This window comes from Nothobranchius furzeri, chromosome 2 (assembly GCF_043380555.1).
Source record: "Nothobranchius furzeri strain GRZ-AD chromosome 2, NfurGRZ-RIMD1, whole genome shotgun sequence".
Taxonomy (NCBI): domain Eukaryota; kingdom Metazoa; phylum Chordata; class Actinopteri; order Cyprinodontiformes; family Nothobranchiidae; genus Nothobranchius; species Nothobranchius furzeri.
The window spans coordinates 8,067,946-8,090,111 of record NC_091742.1 but is presented as its reverse complement, the minus strand read 5'-3'; the positions used below and the strand labels follow the sequence as shown (position 1 = coordinate 8,090,111).

At 41.7% G+C, this 22,166-nt stretch overlaps 1 protein-coding gene across 1 annotated transcript in view; it reads right to left on the bottom strand.

Moving 5' to 3' along the window:
- The window catches only part of kcnk3a (potassium channel, subfamily K, member 3a), a 46,988-nt gene extending 31,953 nt beyond the window's left edge, over positions 1–15,035 (bottom strand). Inside the window, exon 1 of the mRNA XM_015947464.3 lies at positions 14,589–15,035. Coding sequence (XP_015802950.3) covers positions 14,589–15,018 — 430 coding nt within the window. The 5' untranslated portion in view covers positions 15,019–15,035. The remainder of the gene's footprint in view (positions 1–14,588) is intronic.
- Between the last annotated feature and the right edge of the window lie 7,131 nt (positions 15,036–22,166).

Below are 22,166 nucleotides of genomic sequence, written 5' to 3'. Positions count from 1 at the left end.
TTTTTTTTCATTTAGCAGCAGGCAAGATTAGAATTTAATAGTGGACCAAATACAATACAGTGTATTCATTGTTATTTTGTTATTTAGGGTACAAACTAAACTTTCCGTTTTTATTCCAGGTCATTTTTAACTGCAGCCCTTGTTGGATGACATAACAGAGTACAGCTTTGTTCTAAATGTTGTCCTCATCCTCCCGCACCCGGTAGAACAAACTTTCTGCTGTACTTGCCAACAACGTCCTTGTCAAGTATGCAAGCATTTACGAGCGTACTTTGGTATGGAGAAAGTCTGCACAAGGATTCGTTGATGTGCATTAGAAACTATGGGTGGAGCAAGAATGCATTCGGGAACTTTGAGCATACTTGCTGTGATACGTACTTGGGATTGGAGCAGTACCTAGGTCAACGTCGAGGACATTTCACAAGTACGTGAGTGCTCAAGTTCAGACAAGAAAAACAGTCTATGATCAGACTTAGAGTGTGACACGTCTAAAAGACTCTGGACAGGGATGATCTTTAAACTTGTATTGTTCTTGTTCTTTCTGGCAAATCCACCGTGACGTTACAATCTCTCTGCTTTGGCAGAACATGTTTTAACCAATCAATGAATGAAAGTAGGCTTAACATATCTAAAACGTGTATTTGTAACTCCCAACAGCTGGGGTACTGAGGTAATTCCAAAAAGAATCTGGTTAGCCACTTTTTTTTTCTTTTTTTAAAGCTCTAATTTCTCACCAGTGGAGGTGCTGAATCACATCCATACTCATAAGCCCATCCTCTGTTTGTATCCCCGAGGGGTAAACACACCTATTAATGTTATTATCATCATTACTCCCCAGTGTGTGGCAGTCCATTTCATCCAGGTTGGCTTGCTGCAGAGATTAAGCAGATGCTGGGAACAAATTTGGAAACAAATTTGCCCGGGTACATAAGCCAGGCGAGCTTGAGTCGCTTGGCGCTGTCGAGCTGAATCACTCAAGTGCTGGAATCCGTGTTGGAGTGGTGAGCACAACACCCAGGATACCAACGTATTCATCACACACCTCATTGGTGGTTACGGAACAAGGTGAAAGCGCCAGGGGCAACTTGGTTTTGAGAAGAACCTTAACATAAATATTGAATTTTAACTTCACAGCTTCTCGCTTCATCGTTGAGGCGCCTTTTAAATGATGTGATGTAGAAAAAAAATATTTTTTTTGGCACACGTATGAACTGAGGCAGAAAAAAAAGAAAGAAAAATGCTTTTGAGTCTCCACCAGCTCTGGAGGGGGACAGCTCTGTGCTTTGGGCATAACATCAACACTCAGCTGGCTAGTTTTCACCCTCATCGTTCTAGTTTCCGGACATTGTTTTCTTCCTGATTTCTAGATTTAATTGTCTTTGTTGAAATATCTGTTTGTTTACATGGTTTAATAATCATGGCTGTACACAGCAGCTCTAATGTCTATTGAAGAGAGGTAAAGAGTTCAAATGCAGCACATAACCATACATCCATTATGAGCCTTTCCATTTCCTATCAGTATCGAGACATTTTCTTTAAGAAATAAACCCAATTTGCAGCTGAGTGCAGGCCTTAATGTGGCACCTCTTAAGTATCATTGAGGGAAACTGTCTACATGCTTTTGTCTGTTCCATCTCTTGCATTTCGGCATCATTTGCTCAACACAATGCAATGACTTGGAGGCAGTTTACGTGAAACGTGTTGCATGGATTTTTTGAAATAAATGCTGTCAGGGCTTATGGCATTATAATTGGTGCAGTACTAAATCCCTCTGGGAAGACTTGTTTGTAGCACCTAGTGGGAGTTTGATTTCTAATTCAAGAGGGAAGTGGTCCGTTCTCACCAATAATAAATCTGTGTTTTAAATGAGAAGAAAATGCTCATGAATTCATTATAAAGTTCTGACTTGAAAGAGGTCCTTCACTCATAGTTTTAATAAATTTGCAGTGGTCTGTAGTAGGAACGAATGCCCTGTAAGTCATACTTTGGGAAAATAAAGCACAACACAAGACTAACTCTGACTTGCAATGTGGATGTTTTATCTCCACAAATAACACAAGCCTGGAGGAGTTCTGCTGTGTGGTGAAGTTGCTAATGCTAACAGTTAGCTTCTACTTGTCGAGACATTCTGAGCGGTTTCCTGGATGCTAAACTAATAACAGCCTTCCCCGTCTTGAGTCATGTGTTCCCTTTAAATCGGCCTGCCTTCATCCCATCAGCTGAAGCTCAGAGCCTCTCTGCAGCTCTGAACACATGATAACGAATTGTCAACAATAATGTTCTCTCCCCAAGGTTCAAGCTTCCCTTATCGTCCTACAGGATTCTTCATGCCTCCAAATAAGTGAACGCTTGCAGCCCGGATTAGTTGCTAAATCAAAGAAAGATTTCCTAAATTAAATATGAACTTCTACAATTTATAAGCTAGATAATCAGTAAATAAACGTTTGTTTATTGCTACTTATAATAATTATAATATAATGAAATGCTTTCATTAATCTGTGCTCAATGATTGAATGTTAAAATGAATGTTATATTATGATTACAGTGATCGAAATATGTTTCAGCATGTTTATACGAAAAGGTCATCACCATTTGCTCTCACACAAGAACAAAGTAAGGTTAAGTTAAACTCATGACACATAGATAGTCCTTTACACCAGATCAGAGCCTACGGATCATAGAAGGTGTGTTTCTGAGTTGTCTTGATAATGTTCCTCAACTTGCCAACCTCTAGTTGGCTACACAAATCATAACATGAGAACATTAAAACTGGATCACTCTGGTGATTCATCGGTTCTAGAGAAAGCTTCAGACCAGCAAGGCTTACATAGTTTTCTGCTCCAACACACCTGAAGCTTGTTAATCACCTACTGATTAAAATCAGTTGTCTAAATTTTAGAGTTTTCTTTGCTTCAACATACTTGTTTTCAGGCTGAGCATAAGGTGTCTTATGTTGAGGCGGTGCGTGACGTCGTGTGGGGGTATGGAGTAGTGGTACATCCAGGCCTTGTACTGTGCCTCTATCAACTGGTGGTGGGGATGAGGGGGCGGGTGTGGTGGTTGTGAGGGGTAAGAGGAAGTTTTTGTTATTTTTGGTTGAGGCCTTGAGGAGGGTGAAGAATGGAGTGTCCAACAAGTCCGATGTGGCTCACGAGGTGTCAGCAGTGGTGGGGACCGTGTTGGGTTTTTCTGACGTGTCCCCCGAGGAGGTTTGGGGGCAGCGTGTTTGCAGGGGGTTGGGGGTTCTGGGTTTGCTGTGGGTCATGGGACACCCTTGGTGGAGGGTGTTGGTGGTGGGAGTGTAAGTGTGATGCAAGCCTCCGTGTGGAGGTAGTGTGTTCACTGGGGTGTGTGCTGGTGGAGGGTTTTGTCGACGGTGGTTCTGTGGGTGCACGGGGTGGTTCGTGAGCCTGTTGTGTGGTGGGTTGTGCTGGCTCAGTGTGTCAGCTGATGTGGCAGCAATGTGCCTTTTCGGCGTCCAGCCTGCCTCAATTATTGAAGAAGAAGAAGAAGAAGAAGAAGAAGAAGAAGAAGAAGAAGAAGAAGAAGAAGAAGACACTTGTTCCACTTCATCTGGACCCACACTTTCATGTTTGTTGAAATGAAGCATTTGAATGAGCCTTCAGTGTGAATGTGTGTGAATGTGTTACAATATTTTAGAGGTTTCTTTGCTTCAGCACACCTGATTAATCAGTGGGTGATTAACAGGCTTCTGCACTGCTGCACTGCAGGTAAACCAAATAAACTTTAAACATGCCTTACAAAACCCTAATAAAAATGGTGAACTTTTACTTTTATAAAAGCAAGTCACCGCAAAAAAGGAACGTTTCAGAACTTTCAAGATTAGTCAGCTGATATAATGAATTTCACAATACGGGGAAGATGGTTCGATATACTGTGATTATTAAAGCATACTTCCAAACTGCAGGACATGAGATGTTGAAATTAGAGAATAAGATCGCAAAGACTTGATGTTTCTGATCAAATAAACCTTTCTGGTCATCCAGCTTCTTTTACATGAATCGTCTTAATTTCTCGTGATTCGCCGCTGCTGCAGTGTGCTGTTTAATTTGGATAAACTCCAGTCAGCCCCCCGATGAATTATGAAGTAAAAAAAATACAAAGTCATGTTTTGCTTGGTGAGTCAAGCTCTCAACTTTCCACTGAGGCAGTGAAGCATAAAGCAGACACACAATAAGTAAACATTCGCTGCTCATGCGAACAAAGCGGCTGCAGCGAAAGTCACTTTTGTCAACTTTCTCAGACATTTCTCCCCCAGAGTCGAACCAGAACGACCTCTCTCAGCCTGTAATGGTGGTAGATGTTTCTGATCTTCTCCTTGAAAGAAGCAAAACTTTCAATTTATACAAGTTTAGCAGATTTGGTTTATTTTAGAAAACCTTCTGGAGGTTTGGACTAAAAAAACTTTATTCCCTGTTTTTCCGAAGGTGGAAAATTTTAGCCAACCTTCTCTTATATCACCAATTTCTGTCTGTAGCTCTTTGGGACTTGTTCACATCACACTAAATGCATAAATCAAATGTTAAAAAGCCATTAGCATCTTACAAAAGTGAAAGTGAAATAACTGTTTAACATCTGTTCTGTTTTGGTGTGTCACAAGGCATCGCTGTGATGAATTTGGTGTGTTACAGCGCCCATTAGGTAAGATTGTCTGCTCTGTTTCTCATCCAAGCACCCATAACTGGTAGTTACTTTAAACCCCTCAGATCACTTCAAACGCAGCAGCTGCTGCTGCTGCTGTAGGGATCAAATTCACCTCCAATTCAATTAGTGGGCGTTGGGAGAGTAAAGTGAAACTTCTCAGGTGGATTTCAACCGTGTGAAATTTAGAGAACACGCACAGTCTCAAATGAGAAACACATCACATGTTTATGAGTAAACACAAAGGAATTGCATTGTTTATTTGTTGTTGGCTTCATACTTTACTCCATAAATAAAAGATTTTTGGGTTTGCATCCTAAAAAAATCATTACTCATCATTACTTAATCATTATTAAAGTACTTTAGAAGAATCATAATGACTGAAACGTGTGAATATTTAGACAGAACACCTTTAACTCTGTCTTTCTGTTGGGAATTAAAATTTCTTTAAAGAGATATTAGTGTAAAATGTCTCTGCAGCTCAGAAATTTTAATTATTCTAATAAGAAATTATTGAACTTTTTTTGTGTTAAAGTTAATGTGATTTAGAAACTGCTTTCTTGGAAAATGTGGGACAGTTAGAGTCACTCTGAACACCAACTTGTTTTAACGTAACAATAGATTTGAAACTTTAAGCTGGAGCTTTAATATTAATCTCAGTGATTGTTGAGTTAGAAACTTGACCTGTTTCATATTTGACACCACTCTGCTGCCCTCTGCTGAACAAAAACCACACTTGATAGTTTAATGGAGCGGATAGGTGTTCTATAGGGGGAGCTCTATACCTGCTTTACAGCTGTTAGCTGTAAAGCTAGTGGTTAGCATCTTCAGTTCAATAAAAAGCACAAGAAGTAGATAAAGAAGTTTGCTTTTTCTGTTAGCATCACGGCGGAGCCTGGAAGTAAAAGTAATAGAGTAAGGTATTCAGAGGTGAAGCAAAGCGCTAAAACCAGAGTGAACATCGACGCTGCCTACGCTCGTTTGAGGGAGCTAAAGGAGGCTACAAAAGCACGAACTAATGTTGACCTGGATTTGTTGCTACTTAGCTCGAAAGTAATAATATTTTATTCAGCCGTGTGGATGTTTTTACATCATGATTATTTTAGTAACCAGTTGGCTCATGTTAGTGTAAGCTCGTTGTTAGCACTACCTACAGCAGTCTGCAGCAGGGTTGTTTACCCTAATTCCACTTTCAACCAGTAGGGTGGAGGAGCAAGAAACTGCTCCCTGCTACTTTAACCCTCCCACTATCCCGATGGGTGTGACCCCGTGAAGAAAGTTGACCATTGGGCAGGGTTGATGGTTTATCCCTTGGGTCCACGTGGCAGGGGTGAGGTGGTGCTCCTCACCCCTGCCACGTGGACCTCAAGGGATAAACCATCAACCCTGCCCAATGGTCAACTTTCCTGGCCAGGTCACTCAATAGAGAGTGGGAGGGTTAACAGAAATTAGATTAAATAATAAAACACAAACACCACAAAGCCCCTTTCAATATTCTCATCTTCATTTATGTGACTTTTTACTTGAGTTATAAATGACTTTTTGATGTTTATTTTTCATCTTTCCAGTACCGATGCTGCCCTCGTTTTCTGCCTGACAGAAGCTGAATTCTTCATCAGTCTGATGAAGATGAAGCAGCGTGCTGGGTGAGTTAGATTCTTTGTGCACTCAGCCACTTACTGCTCTAACCTCTTAAGCTGACTGAATAAAAATGGTGATACTAATGTAAGTAATTGCCATCAGCAACTGCTCTCATTATGCAACAGCTGAAAGTGGATTTTGCCAAATCGGAGTTGCTGCCAGCTATGGAATAGTAAAAAAAAATTGCATATTTTATTCATCGTCAGTCCACATTACAGGGACATCAGAGTCACTGACCCAGAGAGGATTTGCCTGCTCTCTGTCACATTCACACTCTAATTCGCTTCCACACTTGCTGCCCAGCACATGAAAAACTGATGAACTGGTGGTGACCGAGCATCTAAAGCAGGAAGGGCTTCGGTGTTCTGATCCAAGCTACTTTATTATGATGGATGGAGAGTTACCTGTAAACCAATCACCTCACCAGCTGCTTCAGTCTCAACTGGACATCATGGGATTAGTGACTGAAACAGACTGAATGTTCTGGACGCAGATTATGAATCGATTATGAATTAAGAGACAACAGACTTCAAACGCCTTGATTGGAACAATAAACGCACTTCATTCAACAACCGGAACGCAGTCAAATGATCTTCCAACTTTAACAAACAGCTGAAGGTTACGGACTCTAAGATGGTCTGTTACAGATGAGCAAGTAAATAACAGAACTGAAGAGAAAAGCATGTTTGCGAGATGAAATATGTGCAATTAATATTAAAGGGTTCATTCATCTAATAAGTAGTATTTATGTTCAAAACTATTTCATGTGGTTGGTATCTGCTTTTGGTAACGAAGCTTTTAAAAGATCAAACAGGATCAGGAGTTTACCTCAGCTTTTATGGTTGCAATTTGCAAAACTCCTAAATCGTTCCCAAACGTCCTCTCAAACCATCCAGGACCAATTAAGTGATAAACGTAATAGAGGAAGTTGGAAATGTGTGTCATGGGAACAACCATGACCAGGAAATTCCTCAGACGTAAAGAAACACTAAAGAGTTTTTAACTCTTTAAGCTATTGCTTTCACGCTGGTTTCAGTGATTCTTGAGCCATCAACTTGTGCAACTTCACATTGGACAGTACTCTGCTGCCCTCTGCTGACCAGAAACTGCACTTATCGGTTTTGTGGTTTGGGTGGTAACACTAGCGGGAGGTCTCTATCTGCTGTACATCAAAAGCTGATGAATGTGCTGGTAGCTTATATAATTACTAGCAATGAGTTTTCAGTTTGTCCACCGTAAATAAAAAGCAGAAAAAAAGAATAGTGCTTTTTTGTTGGCATCATAGCAGAGCTTGAAAGTAAACGTGAGATAATTATTTAATTGGAGGCAATGCAAAGAGCTGAAGCCAGAGTGAACATTGGTGTGGCCTACACTAATTTGAGGGAGCTAGACTGACGGTGACCTGGCGTTGTTGCTAAAGGACTTGTAAGTAATAATATTTTTTGTCCAACAGTGTGGATTGTTTTACTCCGTGGTTTATTTAGTATTAGTTGGCTTGTGTTGGCGTTAGCTCATTGTTAGCTCATTGTTAGCACTAGCTACAGCAGGGTTGTTTACAAATTCTGCTTTCAACTAGTAGGAGAGAGAAACTGTAAACTTATTAAGACCTAGTCCACACATAGCCGGGGTTTTTTAAAATCGAATATCCGCCCCTCCAAAAACTTGCATCCACACCACCGCGCTTTAAAAACAAACTCTGTCCACACGTACCCGGATAAATACGTTGTTAAGGACATGCCAGACCTGTAGGCGGCAGTACTTCCCCCGTTCTTAACCTCGTCCTTCGTCTGTGGTCTTCCGCAAGCAGCAGTAATTCCGCTTGCAAAAACAAACAAACAAAAAGCGCTTGGACAATTGATAAAGCGAGCGCAGCTCTGAGGGCATCCATGCTGTCGGCTAGTGTAAACACAGGTCGCATAAGTGATGTCAGCATGTTTTTGTCGCGGAAAGTGACGTTGCGGACCTTAAAACTCCGGTTTTGTCTGTCCACACGCAGACACCCAAAACGGAGAAACCGCAGATCTTCACTTTGGCCGGAGTTTTTAAAAAGATCCTTTTTTGTGTGAAAAAACTCTGTTTTCGTGTGGATGACAGGCCAAAACGTAGAAAAATATCTACGTTTTGGCAGATCCCCGGCTACGTGTGGACAGGGCCTAAGTGTTGCTTTAAATCAGGCGATCCTGGTCCTTGATTGCCACTATCCATTAAGTTTTAGCTGTGTCCCTGTTTCATCATACCTGATTTTAATCAGCAGGTGATTAACAGACTTCTGTAGAGCCTGATGAGCTGCTGCACAGGTGATTCAACCACTGAATCAAGTGTGTTGGAGCAGAGAAACCACAAAACCTGCTGCATACTGGCCCTCCAGGACCACGATTGGGCACCCCTGCCATAGAGAATGCCCAGCTCAATCATCATTATGTAGATGGAAAAATAAAAGACAACACATTCAGACAAACTCCAAACATAACTTATGCAACAACAGGTCACCATCACTCGGGATTTAGGAGTTGAATAACTGCGTCCCCATACGAACTGCAAAGGTGAAACACCGCATGCATAAACTTAATGTAACTAAAAAATCTGGCTAAAAAAATCTGAAAATAATGAAGGGGCAAAAACCTCTGTGTGTTCCATATCTTTACTTTTTATTTTCTAAGAATGTACAAATTACAAACGCCTGTTGTCCTGGAACCACAGAAGTCTGTGGAGCGAAGCCAAGAGGTCTTTATGGTGTGGGTTCATTTATTTTGGCAACATGAGGGGAAAAACATGGAGGGCAGTTTTCTTAGTAAATTTCTTATTGTGTAACTTTGTTCACAACTGAAAACATAAATCACAGCTCTCCACCTACATTTATTTAGACCAGGGGTGTCCGATTTGCAGTCCTCTGTTGTATTTTCTGCCACCCCCATTGCATTTCTAGAATGACAAATTTTGCCTGACACTTCATAACATTTTTATGTTCTGAGCTTTACTAATACGACTGCTTTGGACCTACTTTGAGAAGTACAACTAAAAAATAATTCCTGAATTTTTGGGGCCAGCAAAGACTATGAACTTGACTATTTTGGGCCTTGTCTTGAAAAGTTTGTCTAAAACTTCAACCAAACTTGGTCTCACAATCATGGACGTAATTTTCACTTTAGAAGTGGGGGGGGCACGGGGGGGGGGGGCACGGGGGGGGGGGGACACGGGGGGGGAGTCTTACATTATGATAATAATAGGAAACAGGCTTCAACACAAACGGTTGTTTTCCGCTTGGTCCTAGAGCTCAACCAGTGTCAATTTAATATAGCGTAGTATTGTTTTTGGATGGTAAAAAGTGAAGGGGTCAAAACTTGACTTTGGAAAAAGTGGGGGGGACATGTCCCCCCCCCCCCCCCCCCCCCAAAAAATTACGTCCATGCTCACAATATAAAACTCAAACATTTCTTTTTTTAAATAACAAGGTGAAGATTTTCTTCTTAGTTGGCTTTTGTCTCAACTTGATTCATGTTTACCCCGCAAAGAACCAGTACAATCCTTCAGATGTTTCACTTCTCACGACGAAGGAACTACTGAGAATCTACACAAGTGTTTGTAGTTTTTGGCAAGCACTGTTCAAGACAAAGCAGTCTGGCCTTTTCTAATAATAGAGACGGTACCTTTAATTCTTTCTAATGCTGTGAGAACCAGAAAAACCCCGAAACCGTGCAGCCAAACCTTCCCCCTGTGCAGCTTACAGTGTAGTTTGGGTGGTCCAGTCCTTTAATTTAACTTGTGCAAGCATGCTGCGATATCATATTCCTCATTACGTAAAGACTGCTTCACTGTTAGAAAAACACAGCCAGTGGAAAACAAAACAACTGCTACTCATGTCCAACGATCACATGTTCCCGTCCTCATAACGTGTCAAACATGGCTTCAGATAACACAAAGGGTGTGTGACACGTGTGGTTATAATAAAACAGTGTTAGCTGTATGTTTGTCCTCTGGGTGTATGGATGATCGTGGCAATGACGAGACGTTCCCTCCCTCAGAGGAGGAGTGACTGGGATGAAGAAGCCCTTGAGTTCTTGCTTATTTTCCCCTCGTGGTGTCTCACATGTACCCAACCCTCCTCCCTGATGGTGCGTAAGCAGACACTCTGCCCTCTGCCTCATCCTCATGGAAAGTGATGTCTAATTACTAACTGCAGCTGCGACGTCCTCATCATGACCGTTAGAAGAGCATCCTTAAGCTAGCGTCATCTTAGCTGCTTTCTGTGACGACGTATCATGAAACTGGGAAGTTCTCCTTTACTTACTGTACGCCTGTCTGGTATTGTGTTACTGGTACAGTAGACGCTGTTGTGTGCCAGGAGTCTGGTGGAACAATGAGGCTCTGGTGTTGTCATTATTTCTTAATGGCAGACTGAAACGCTGCCTATGACTGGGTTTCAAGGATCCTCCGGGCTCACGATTACAGACTGCGGTTAGACGCCCTGATGTGGTTTAGTGTGCAGTTAAGCTTCCTGCCCGTGATACAGTTACGAGTCACAGGTCGTGGATAACAACTACAGCACCCACTTAATACAAGAAGGAAGGATCCGATACAACGTGGAGATGAGAATGGCGTCTAAATAAATAGGAGGGATGTGGTGGTGTGTCCTTTTAATTTTTCACAAATAAAAATGCTGATTTAAATGTATTTTATTATACTTTTACTGAGTTGGAAGTCAGAAAAGGGTAGAATGCCTTCTCCGGGTCAGGGATGAGGTCCTGCCTCTAGTAGAGGAGTTTAAGTATCTCAGGGTCTTGTTCATGAGTGAGGGAAAGATGGAGAGCAAGATCGATAGGCAGATGGGTGCTGCGTCTGCAGTGATGCAGGCGTTGTACCCATCTGTTGTGGTGAAGAGAGAGCTGAGCCAGGAGGCGAAGCTCTCGATTTACTGATCGACGTCCCTACCCTCACCTATGATCACGAGCTATCGGTAGTGACCAAAAGAACGAGATAGTGGATAGGCGTGACTGAAATAGGTCTTATCCGCAGGATGTCTGGGCTCTCCCTTGGAGATAGGGTGAGAAGCTCAGTCATCCTGGAGGGGCTCGGAGAAGATCCGCTGCTCCTCCACATCGAGAGGAGCCAGTTGAGGAATCTCAGGCACCTAGTTAGGAAGCTTCCTGGACGCCTCCCTGGCCATGTTTTTGGGGCACATCCAACTGGGAGGAGACCCAAGGGAAGACCCAGGACACACTGGAGGGACTATGTTTCACGGCTGACCAAGGAAGATCTTAGGACCCCTCAGAGGAGCTGGCCCAAGTGGCCGGGGAGAGGCAAGTCTGGGCCTCTCTGGGCTACTGCCCCTGCAACCCAGCACCGGATTATTGGCATGACACACAATCCCACATCCCAAAGGTTCTGGACTGGACTGGACTGAGTCACTGTGGAGGTCATTGGTGTCCAGTGGATTTGTGGTCATGTTCTAGAAATCAGTATGAGATGATCTGAGCTTTGTGACATGGTGCATTATTCTGCTGGAGGTAGCCATCAGAAAAAGGGCTCATTTGGACACAAAAAAAAATGCATGGACAGCAACAATTTCCAGGTAGGCTGTGGTGTTATGTCAGGCTGAGGTGTTACTGAGGGGTCTAGGATGCATTTTTCCAGTCTCTGTGGGAATCTTAGCCTCACTTTCCTGTTCTTAGCTGGCAGGGGTGACACTCGGTGTGGTTTTCTGCTGCTGGAGTCCATCTGCTTAAAGGTTCAGCACATTATGTTTCAGAGATGCTATCGGGCAGACCTCACCCTTACTCACACTCTGTACTCACACATCAACAAGATATTTTCATCCACTCACACAACTGTTGCTCACTGGACATTTTCTCTTTTCTGGACCAACCTCTATAAACGCTAGAGATGCTTGAAGGGCACCCCCGCCCCCCCCCCCCCCCCCACAGATCAGCAGTTTCCAAAAAGAAAAATAATAATAAAACTATCAAAATTAAGTAAATATTTTTTGTTCTTCATGCTGACGCTCTGTTGGAACTTTAGGAAGCCATGTTTGCCAACCTGAATTCCTTTGCTGCCATGCGATTGGCTGATGTGAGTGAACAAGCAACTGAAAGACTGTACCTAACAAAGTGGCCGATGCTGTGACTCTGTTCTAGAGGGCGACACATAATGTCCCCGAGATCACAAATTCCCTCAGGAAAGCCTGAGATTTGTCCTTTCCTTTAATGCTCATTTGAGAGCAGCAAAACATTCAGAAAAAACACACGACGGAGCTCGAAAACAAGACAGTAATGAGAGCTGATGAAGATGAAACAGTCTAATGAAAGAAAAACGTGGAGAGTGAGAGAGTAAGGTTGCTGCTGCAGATAGAAAACACGTGGATCACACGACACTCGCTGAAGTCGAGGACAACCGGACAAAATAGGACTTTGCTTCCAGCGCTGCATGTCTGCCTCAACTGCTTTAATCTCTGTGACATCCAGTTTGCCATTTTTTGGCAGCAGGAACACCTAAATATGTATTATTTTAAAAATACTTGATGGTTATTCAGCATTTTGTGACATTCCTAATATTCTTGTGAAGTATTTTTGTATTTTGCACTTCAGAAACAACCAAACGTCACCTAATCCACTTTCTCGAGAATGACCTTTAAAAGCCCACTTATGTACACATTATGTCCAACATGACAGATTTACTGATTTTCCTGGTCTTGTGTGACGTCTGATGTTATTGAAGCAGCTCATTCATGGGTCTTTTGGGAAATCAAGGCAAACTCAAAGAGCTTTGGTGCGTTTTCCACTAATTTGATTAAAAATTCAGCAAAAGCCTCACTGCCACCTGATGCAGTAAAAACAAAGTTCATTGTTAAAATGAAAGACAGCGTATGACATCCGGTTCTTATAACACATGATCAGTGTGAGAGGAAATGAACCATGTGATCAGTTGGATGAAAAAGGTTGTGATTGATTGTGTTTTGTTGAATGCTAACAGGGTATAAAGGATTTGTCATGCTCATCAGGTGGTGTAGACGTGGAGGAGCCTGCACAGCAAATGGCTGCTTCCTGGGACTAAGTCCGTATGAAATTATGATTTGAAATCCGAATGAGCGCATGCCAAATTTTGTAAGGGACACAAACATTCAACTAGAAAAGTACATTCAGATATTTTAGTTTTTGTAGATTCAATACATTTGTAAGGTGCTACATTTTCCCAAATTTTCACTTTTTTGAGTTTTGCACAGAAATTATTTTAACTTTTTCAGAGGAGGAGGGCAAAATTATGATTTTGTAATCCAAGTAAACACCTAAGTTCTTTTGGTTTTATTTATTTATTTATTTATTTAGCTTTGGGGTTTTTCATGCAAGTTTATGGATTTAATTCAGGATATTTCTTTTTATTTTTTACATTCTTTACAAACTTATAAACAACATCTGTTACAATGTGTCAATGTTTTATTCTTGTAAACTGTATATATCCTCACTCATTTCTAACATTTTAGAAAATTCCAATTGTATTGCTCTAAAATTAAATATTTCATTTCAGAAATTAAAGCATCTTCTCAAAACTTTAAAGTTTTCCTGCATCAAGATGAAATTATTCTCAAATTTTCCAAAGTTTTTCTATGATTTTCAGTCCTCCCCATTTCTTTGTTAATTTTAAAAACAAATATTTAAACATTTCGAGCAAACACAGTTTTACTGAGGATAAAATGTCACTACTAAGATTCATTTGAGAGGCAAACATTCAGAGATGGCCGTAACACTGGAGGATATTTCTCACACATGTGAACGCCTTGTGCTGTTTCTATGTGTTCTGGAGCAGAAACAACACAAACCAGTGATGCCTTAATTTTCCTCCAGCATCATCTAACAACCCTCAGCTGTGCAGGATTTCTAATAAAGTCTGACAAGGGTTCTTCTTCCACTTCCTCAGTTTCTACTCTAGCAAATGCTTCTAGTAAATTAAATAAACTGTTAGGATTAGCTGTCGTATAACCCCAAAATGGCATAAACATATTAATAATAGTCTTTTTTTTTTTACTTTTAATGTAAAAACTTACTTGTTTTGCCATTATTTTGACAGTTTTACTCAGAAATATTCTGTAAAGTTATGTATTTTATGTCTCTAAAACCTGGATTAGCACACATAAACCAAAAATAAAGACCTAAAGTTCAAGAACTGCTGAACTTTATGCCAACTAATGGTTGCACAGATGCCATAAAAGTAAAATGCAACAGGTTTGAAGCTTCAACCCGAATAAAGTTCGGTTTAACTCTGGATTAAAGTTTTAAATTCTACGGTTTTCTTACCTATGGTCGTGATCACGGTGATGGCGAAGTAAAAGGAGCCGGCGAATTTCCACTGCACACCGGCTTTGTGCGGCTTCAGCTGCAGCACCACCTTTTCCAACTGGTGGAAGTCCTCCGAGGACAGGTTGAAAATCCGGAGCAAGTCCTTTTTATTGTTGTCCAGCCTCTGCTTCTGGGTCATCTCCTCCTGGGACTCCAGCACGTCGAAGATCGCGGCGCCGACGATCAGATAGGTGAAGGTGCAGATGATGAGGGCGAGGGTCCGCACGTTTTGCCTCTTCATGGTGGAGTTTGTGTGCGTTAGGGGCGCAGTTGGAGGGTCAGCGCGTGGCCGGTGGACACGTGGCTCGGTCGGATCATGGCTGTAACGCTCTGCCGGAGCCGCGGAGCTCTCCGGCAGTTTTATGAGGATGAGAGAGGAGCTGTTCATTCAGCACCACCCCTCCCCTCTCTGGAGACACATCCCAACTCTCTCTCTCTCTCTCTCTCTCTCTCTCTCTCTCTCTCTCTCTCTCTCTCTCTCTCTCTCTCTCTCTCTCTCTCTCTCTCTCTCTCTCTCTCTCTCTCTCTCTCTCCTCTCTCTCTCTCCCCCCTCTCACCTGTCAGTATCATGCAGTTATACCATTCCACTGTAAACTCTAACATTTTTACCTTTAAAACCAAAATAAGCACCAGCAACTACAATTGATTTTTTTTTCTTTGAGCGTAAAGTTTTATTGTACCAATATTATTTATAAGGAAATAAAATAGATTTATCTGAATTGATGAAGATGATCTCAAGACCCCAAACTGACCCGACACAGGTCCCGCCCACAGCTTTGGGAACCACTAATCTTACAAGAGAAAATGTGCACATGTGGGGTTGTCTATGAAATGTCGTTTGAGTGTGTGCAGTCACAGAAAGTTTTTTTTCCTTTATTTGCTTCACCTGACAGAATATCTGCAGGTTTTTTTTTTTTTTTTTTGGTATCTTTAATGTATTTTCAAGCCATATTTATAATTTCAGGAGCAACTGTTTTTTTAATTAGCTTCAAAAAATTGGAAGATTCATCCAGCAAAAACAAGGAGGAATGAATGAATGAATGAATGAATTTGGAAGTACAATTAAGAAATACAAATAGATCAATGAATTTAGAAGTAAAATTGAAAATAAACAAAACAGATAAATTAGGGAAATGAATTAATAAATAAACAAGCCTATATAAGGTAATACATTGAAAATAAATCTAAATACTTTTAAATTAATAAAGGAGTGTTGCATTCATTTATTTTCACAGTTTTTCTCATCACTTTTTATTTTCTTTGCTTATTTGTTTGACAGGATGAGTTGTGTTTATATTGGTTAATATTGAATTCCTGCGAGACTTCATGTTCATCAGCAGCTCTGTTGTGCTGACCTGCTGCATCAGAGAGGCTGGGGGGGTGGGGGTGGGGGGTTATTTCAATCGTTTTTCACATCTGAGGGATGTTTGTGTTTTAATCCAAGACAGACACAGCCACCATGACTCACTCTGGCCTATCCCCTGAGCCCAGCTGTTCCTGTAGCTCCAAGAAAAACTTAAACATTTGCCCTTTGACCTCTGTGTTTATCGGCTCAAAAATCTCAGGGGTCTTGTTGACGAATGAGGGAAAACTGGAGCGTGAGATCGATATGCGGATTGGTGCTGCATCTGCAGTGATGTGGGCGTAGTACCGGTCTGTCGTGGTGAAGAGAGAGCTGAGTCAGAAGGCGAAGCTCTCAATTTACCGGTCGATCTACGTTCCTACCCTCACCTATGGTCTTGAGCTTTGGGTAGTGACCGAAAGAACGAGATCACGGATACAAACGGCCGAAATGAGTTTTCTCCGAAGAGTGGCTGGGCTCTCCCTTAGAGATAGGGTGAGAAGCTTGGTCATTCGGGAGGGGCTCGGAGTAGACCCGCTGCTCCTCCACATCGAGAGGAGCCAGTTGAGGTGGCTTGGGCATCTGGTCAGGATGCCTCCTGGACGCCTCCCTGGTGAGGTTTTCTGGGCACGTCCAACCGGGAGGAGACCTAAAGGTAGACCCAGGACACGGTGGAAGCGCTATGTTGCTCACCTGGCCAGGGAACGCCTTGGGATTCCCCCGGAGGAGCTGGCCCAAGTGGCTGGGGAGAGGGAAGTCTGGGCCTCTCGCCTTAGGCTACTGCCCCCGCAACCTGACACCGGATAAGCGGAAGAAAATGGAAGGATGGATGGAAAATACATCAATACCAGATGTTTCTTCTCAAGTCTGAGACTAAATAAACCTCAAATTGAAGTTTGTTAATGTCATTATGACATTTTAGCTCGAGAACGTGTTTGAGAAGTGGGTTTGGTGCGTTTATAGAGTCAGAAAAACACACAAAATCACACAGTGACAAACGACAACTGAACGTTTGATTGAAGTCTAACTCGGTGATCTTTAAAGTCACTGGTTTCCATTAAGTGGTTCCCTAATGAGGGAGATGGAGCCATGATTTGATGGAGAGACTCAGATGTCACTGCTCTGAGATTTTTATTTATTTTATTTATCCTCTCTAATAAATGTGTTCTTAAATTCTTCACAAATATAATCATAAAAACATTATTTATCAAGGAATTTCAGGTCAAACTGGTGAAACTGAACAAACTTTTTTGGGTTGAGTTAGAAAAAATTAAAAAAATATTTATTATAAAGAAAGCTGTGCTAGGTTTGTTTTTAACACAGATCTTGCCAAAAAGGCATCCACATGTCCTCTTCACTGCCTCTATCACTGACTGATAAATCTCAGCTCATCTTGAAGTTACTTTTTTTTGTGAGCGGGGCCAAAAATAGCTCTACTTTCAATAAACGGGTCAGTCAAGTCAACTGTGACTGAGCCTGCATAAATCCTCCCCTCACAAATTGAAGTGCTGAAAGCCTCAGGTGGGCATCAGTGCATCAATTAATCCAAAATGTGGCCGAACTAAAAATACACTTGGAAAGGTAAAAATGTATGAAATAATGCAGGGATTTTATGCATCAAAAGGCCAGAAAATGTTGACTTTCAATCAAACACACTAAGTCAGTTTGGGATCTTTTTGCATGTAGCTCCCTGTGTTTTTAGTTGTCTCAGTGGAGCACACGTTTAACAAAATACTAATTAAATGTAATTAAACTGCAGCCAAAATGTAATTAAATGTCATAAAGAGATGAGAGAGCAATGAGAATAAACCTAAAAAACCCACATCAGATCTTAACTGGCTCCAGTTCACAGACACTAACAATAAATCTACTAAATTAGAGCAGAGTCTTTATTGTCTTTGTGGATTTTACTTTTTCTTAAACAAGACGAAGAAACAATTGCTGACTAAAAACCAAAAAATAAATATTTTATTTGTTGACTTGCTGCTGTTGACAACAAATGCTTTAGAGCATCTTAATTAACAGTCCTAAGGTAAATTTACTTGTAACAATTGATACTGATTACTACTCTTGCGCGTGTGTGTGTGTGCGCGTGCGTGCGCCGTGTGTGTGTGTGTGTGTGTGTGTGTGTGCGTGTGTGACCAATGAGATATCGACCACAGATAATCAACATTAGCAAACACCATCATGATCTACTCCACCCTCTGACTCTTGATCTTGTGCTTATGTTTATGGATTTAGCAGACGCTTTTGTCCAAAGCGACTTACAAGTGTTTTCCCCTCATTGGTTGGTTATTGGACTCACCTGCCCTTCGTTAACCTGCCCCTCGTTAACTTGCCCCTTGTTAACCTAACCCTCGTTAACCTAACCCTCGTTAACCTGCCCCTCGTTAACCTAACCCTCGTTAACCTGCCCCTCGTTAACCTAATCCTGAGTATCTTATGTATTTTAACCCCCTGTTTTGCACTTGTCCTTTGTCAGATCATTGCAGTGTCTTCGTCATGTTGCTCCCATTTGTGTCATCCTACCTATACCCATTATTGATAATGGTTAGGGACAGCAGTAGATCAGGTGGTAGAGCAAGTTGTCCAGTAATCAGAAGGTTGCAGGTTCAATCCCGGCTCCTGGCAGAAATTGCTGCTGTTGTGTCCTTGGGCAAGACACTTAATCCACCTTGCCTGCTGGTGGTGGTCGGAGGGACCAGTGGTGCCACTTTTCGGCAGTCTGGCTCTGTCAGTGTGCCCCAGGGTGGCTGTGGCTAGATTGTAGCTCATTCCCACCCATGTGTGAGTGTGTGAATGATTGTGTTGTGAAGACCCTTGGGGGGGGTTGTAGAACCCTAAGAAGGTGCTATACAAATACAGGTTATATACCAATTAAAGCTGTTTTTTACCTACCTGCCTCCAGGTCCAGCTCCACCATACGTGGATCCACCACAATCTCCATCGCATCAAGACAAACAAAAGATTTGCAATAACTCAGCCAGTTTTACAGGTTTCAATTATCATTCATGACACATGAGCAAAGTTTAGATAAATTGCACAAGAATTTGCAAACAAGTGTGAAGATATGCATGATGTCATTATTTTAAAGATTTGACCAAAATAGGAAGTTAAACATTTTAAGTAAAATACCAGCAGAACCAACATCAACATTTAGGAAAACACACACACACACACACACACACATGCTTGCACACACTCATACTCACACATACACACACACACGTTGCCTTTTAAACTCGCTTTGGGTTCATGAGGCCGTCAGGCTGGAGAACACATTACATAACACGGTCATAGAAGGACATCATTAAAGGCAATGCCACACAGACAGGAGCTGCCCCCCCACCCCCACCTCCTCCATATACCCTGAAAGCATCTTAGGAGGGATGCCCTTCAGCTGCCCACATCTCATTATGTGTGCTTCAGCCCGACCTGTGGCTTCACGCTGACATTCACTCTTTTATTTTCCATTATGTGCTCCACCTCTCCGACTCTAATGCTGCTCCTGCTGTCATGTACTAATTATTATAAACATCTCTTCTATGGGTCAAAGGTCAACTACAGATGTGAATACACTAAGGCAACATAATTTTTGTTTTGTGTACAAAACAAGAATCAAGAATTTAAATTGTTTTTCTGACAACCCCAGAGTCTATGAATATGAAATAATCAGTGGTGAGAGCATTTTACGACCCCAGAATGTGAAAGAAAAATAATAATAAACGTTTTTAAGCCTGTTTTTATTGCACACTGGCTTTCCTGTCACAGTCCCGACCATTTCCTGCTACATTTCTGTTTCTAATATTTAGTGAGACCCAAGATTCTCCAGTTTTCTGATAGCTAGACAAAAGCAGTTTTGGGGATGTATGTGTGCATTAACCTCCCAAAAATCACATCTCTTGCAGAACATAACAGTCAACCTTTTAGAAATAATGTTGATTAAATACTAAATGTTGCAAAATTCCACTTATATTTCATCTTAGTCGACTTTTGAATTGCTTTGACACGCAAAGCCTCCTTCAAAATGTGAAATTAACATCAAAACCTTTGCCACTTATCTGTTTCTATTCAAATCTGTGAAATTCCTCTTTACCTCTTGCAGCTCTTCTGGTCCAGCTAATGGGCCTTTATTAGTCGAGCCACATTTATTGCCACGATTGCTGCCAGTAATTGATTTTACTGTTGGTTTGGTTCCACTCACGGTACATTAAGTTCAATATGTTGCTTTATTTTTCCTCAGCGCTGCTCCGTGTTCAGTAGCTGTAAATATGAAGCTTTATGTTTATTTTGTTTTTAAGGGAAAATAAAAGTCAGTCCTGCTCCTTGTTTTCATGTGGACACACACACACACCAGCACACGCTGTACCAGCGTGTTGACAGAAATAAAACAGACATCCTGAAAGATGAGATTTTACACGTAGTACATACTCAGTGAATCTGTTTGGTTGGAATAAAACACCCAAGAAGAAACCATGGGTGCAATTTTCTCTTGAAAAGAGCTGGTTCTAAATAACAGGAAAAATAATAAGTCTGAATTGGTGTAGAGCTGCAGACCAAATCAAGTCTTAAACATGAAGAGAAATGTGGAAGTCCTGTTCCAAATCATCACTTTATGCTCTTAAAATTATATTTCTGCTTTTTTTTGGCTGCATAATCATATAAACTTGTAATATAGCTCAGCCAATAAGATTTTTTTCTGCAATTTAGAAGTCCATCCATCCATTATCGTCTGCTTATGCGGGGTCAGGTCACTGGGGCAGCAGCCTAAGTAGAGAAGCCTGGACTTCCCTCTCCCCAGCCACTTGGGTTAGCTCCTCTGTGGTAACCCCAAGGCGTATCCTGTGCAGGTGAGAAATATTCCCTCCAGCATGTGCTGGGTCTTACTTTAGGTCTCCTCTGGTTGGACGTGCCCGGAAAACCTCACCAGGGAGGCATCCAGGAGGCATCCCAAACAGATGCCTGAGCCAGCTCAACTGGCCTTTCGATGTGGAGGAGCAGTGGATCTACTCCGAGCCCCTCCCAGATGACTAAGCTTCTCACACTATCTCTAAGGGAGAGCACAGTCACCCTGTGGAGAAAACGTATTTCGGTCGCTTGTATTCACAATCTCATTCTTTTGATCACTACCCAAAGCTCATGACCATAGGTGAGGGTTGGAACGTAGCTCCACCGGTAAATCGAGAGCTTTGCCTTCCAGCTCAGCTCCCTCTTCACCACGACAGACCGTTACAACGCCCGCATCACTGCAGATGCAGCACCAATCCGCCTATCGATCTCGTGCTCCATCTTTCCCTCACTCCTGAAATACTTAAACTCCTCCACTTAGGGCAGACTCAAGACCATGGTCTCAGATTCAGAGGAGCTGATTCTCATCCCAGCTGCTTCACACTCGGCTGCAAACCGGTCCAGTGAAAGACGGAGATCACGTTCTGATGAAGCCAACAGGACCACATCATCTGCAAAAAGCAGAGACCTGATCCTAACAGATCCCCTCACTACCTTAGCTGCACCTAGAAATCCTGTCTGAAATTTTAGAGACAGAATCCACTTTTTCTTTAAATCTTTCGGGTTTCTCCTGCACATCATAGTTTCTTCAAGTATGGAATTTCAATATCATAATCTCTGTTTCTGTGATTTTTTTTTATTTTCATTTAGAAAAACAAAAGTGTTTCTCTCTGTGAACACTGCAAGTGAGCAGTGCATTGAATTTTACATCTGTGTTTACTGGAATTATACACAAACCCCTAAAATCTATTGGGCCAATTCATCCTGAGGACAGGTGTGCTGATTACTGATGGATGACAGGTGTTTGAAGAGCTGGAAAAAACTCAAGATGTACAAAAGTATGAAGAAAAAGAAAAGGTAGGATGTTTTTGTGTCTGTGGATGAATTAATAAAACCAAGTAAGCGGTATGAAGGATCCTAAAGTGCAGATAGAAATGCTGTCATTAGGACAAGACAGGATCGCTGTAGATCAGTGACTTTTGTGTTTAAGTCGGAAAAGAAAGCTCTCAAACATTTATTTTCCACAATCATATTTTCCTCCCTGATCATTTTACTGAGCTGATCTAATTAGGTATTTATTAAATGTGCTCTCATACCCAGAAGGTCTAATGAAACATTTCTGGTTTTAATGTTTAATGGAATTCTCATCAGTAAACATGGATTTGTGGGTAAATTTACATATTGAA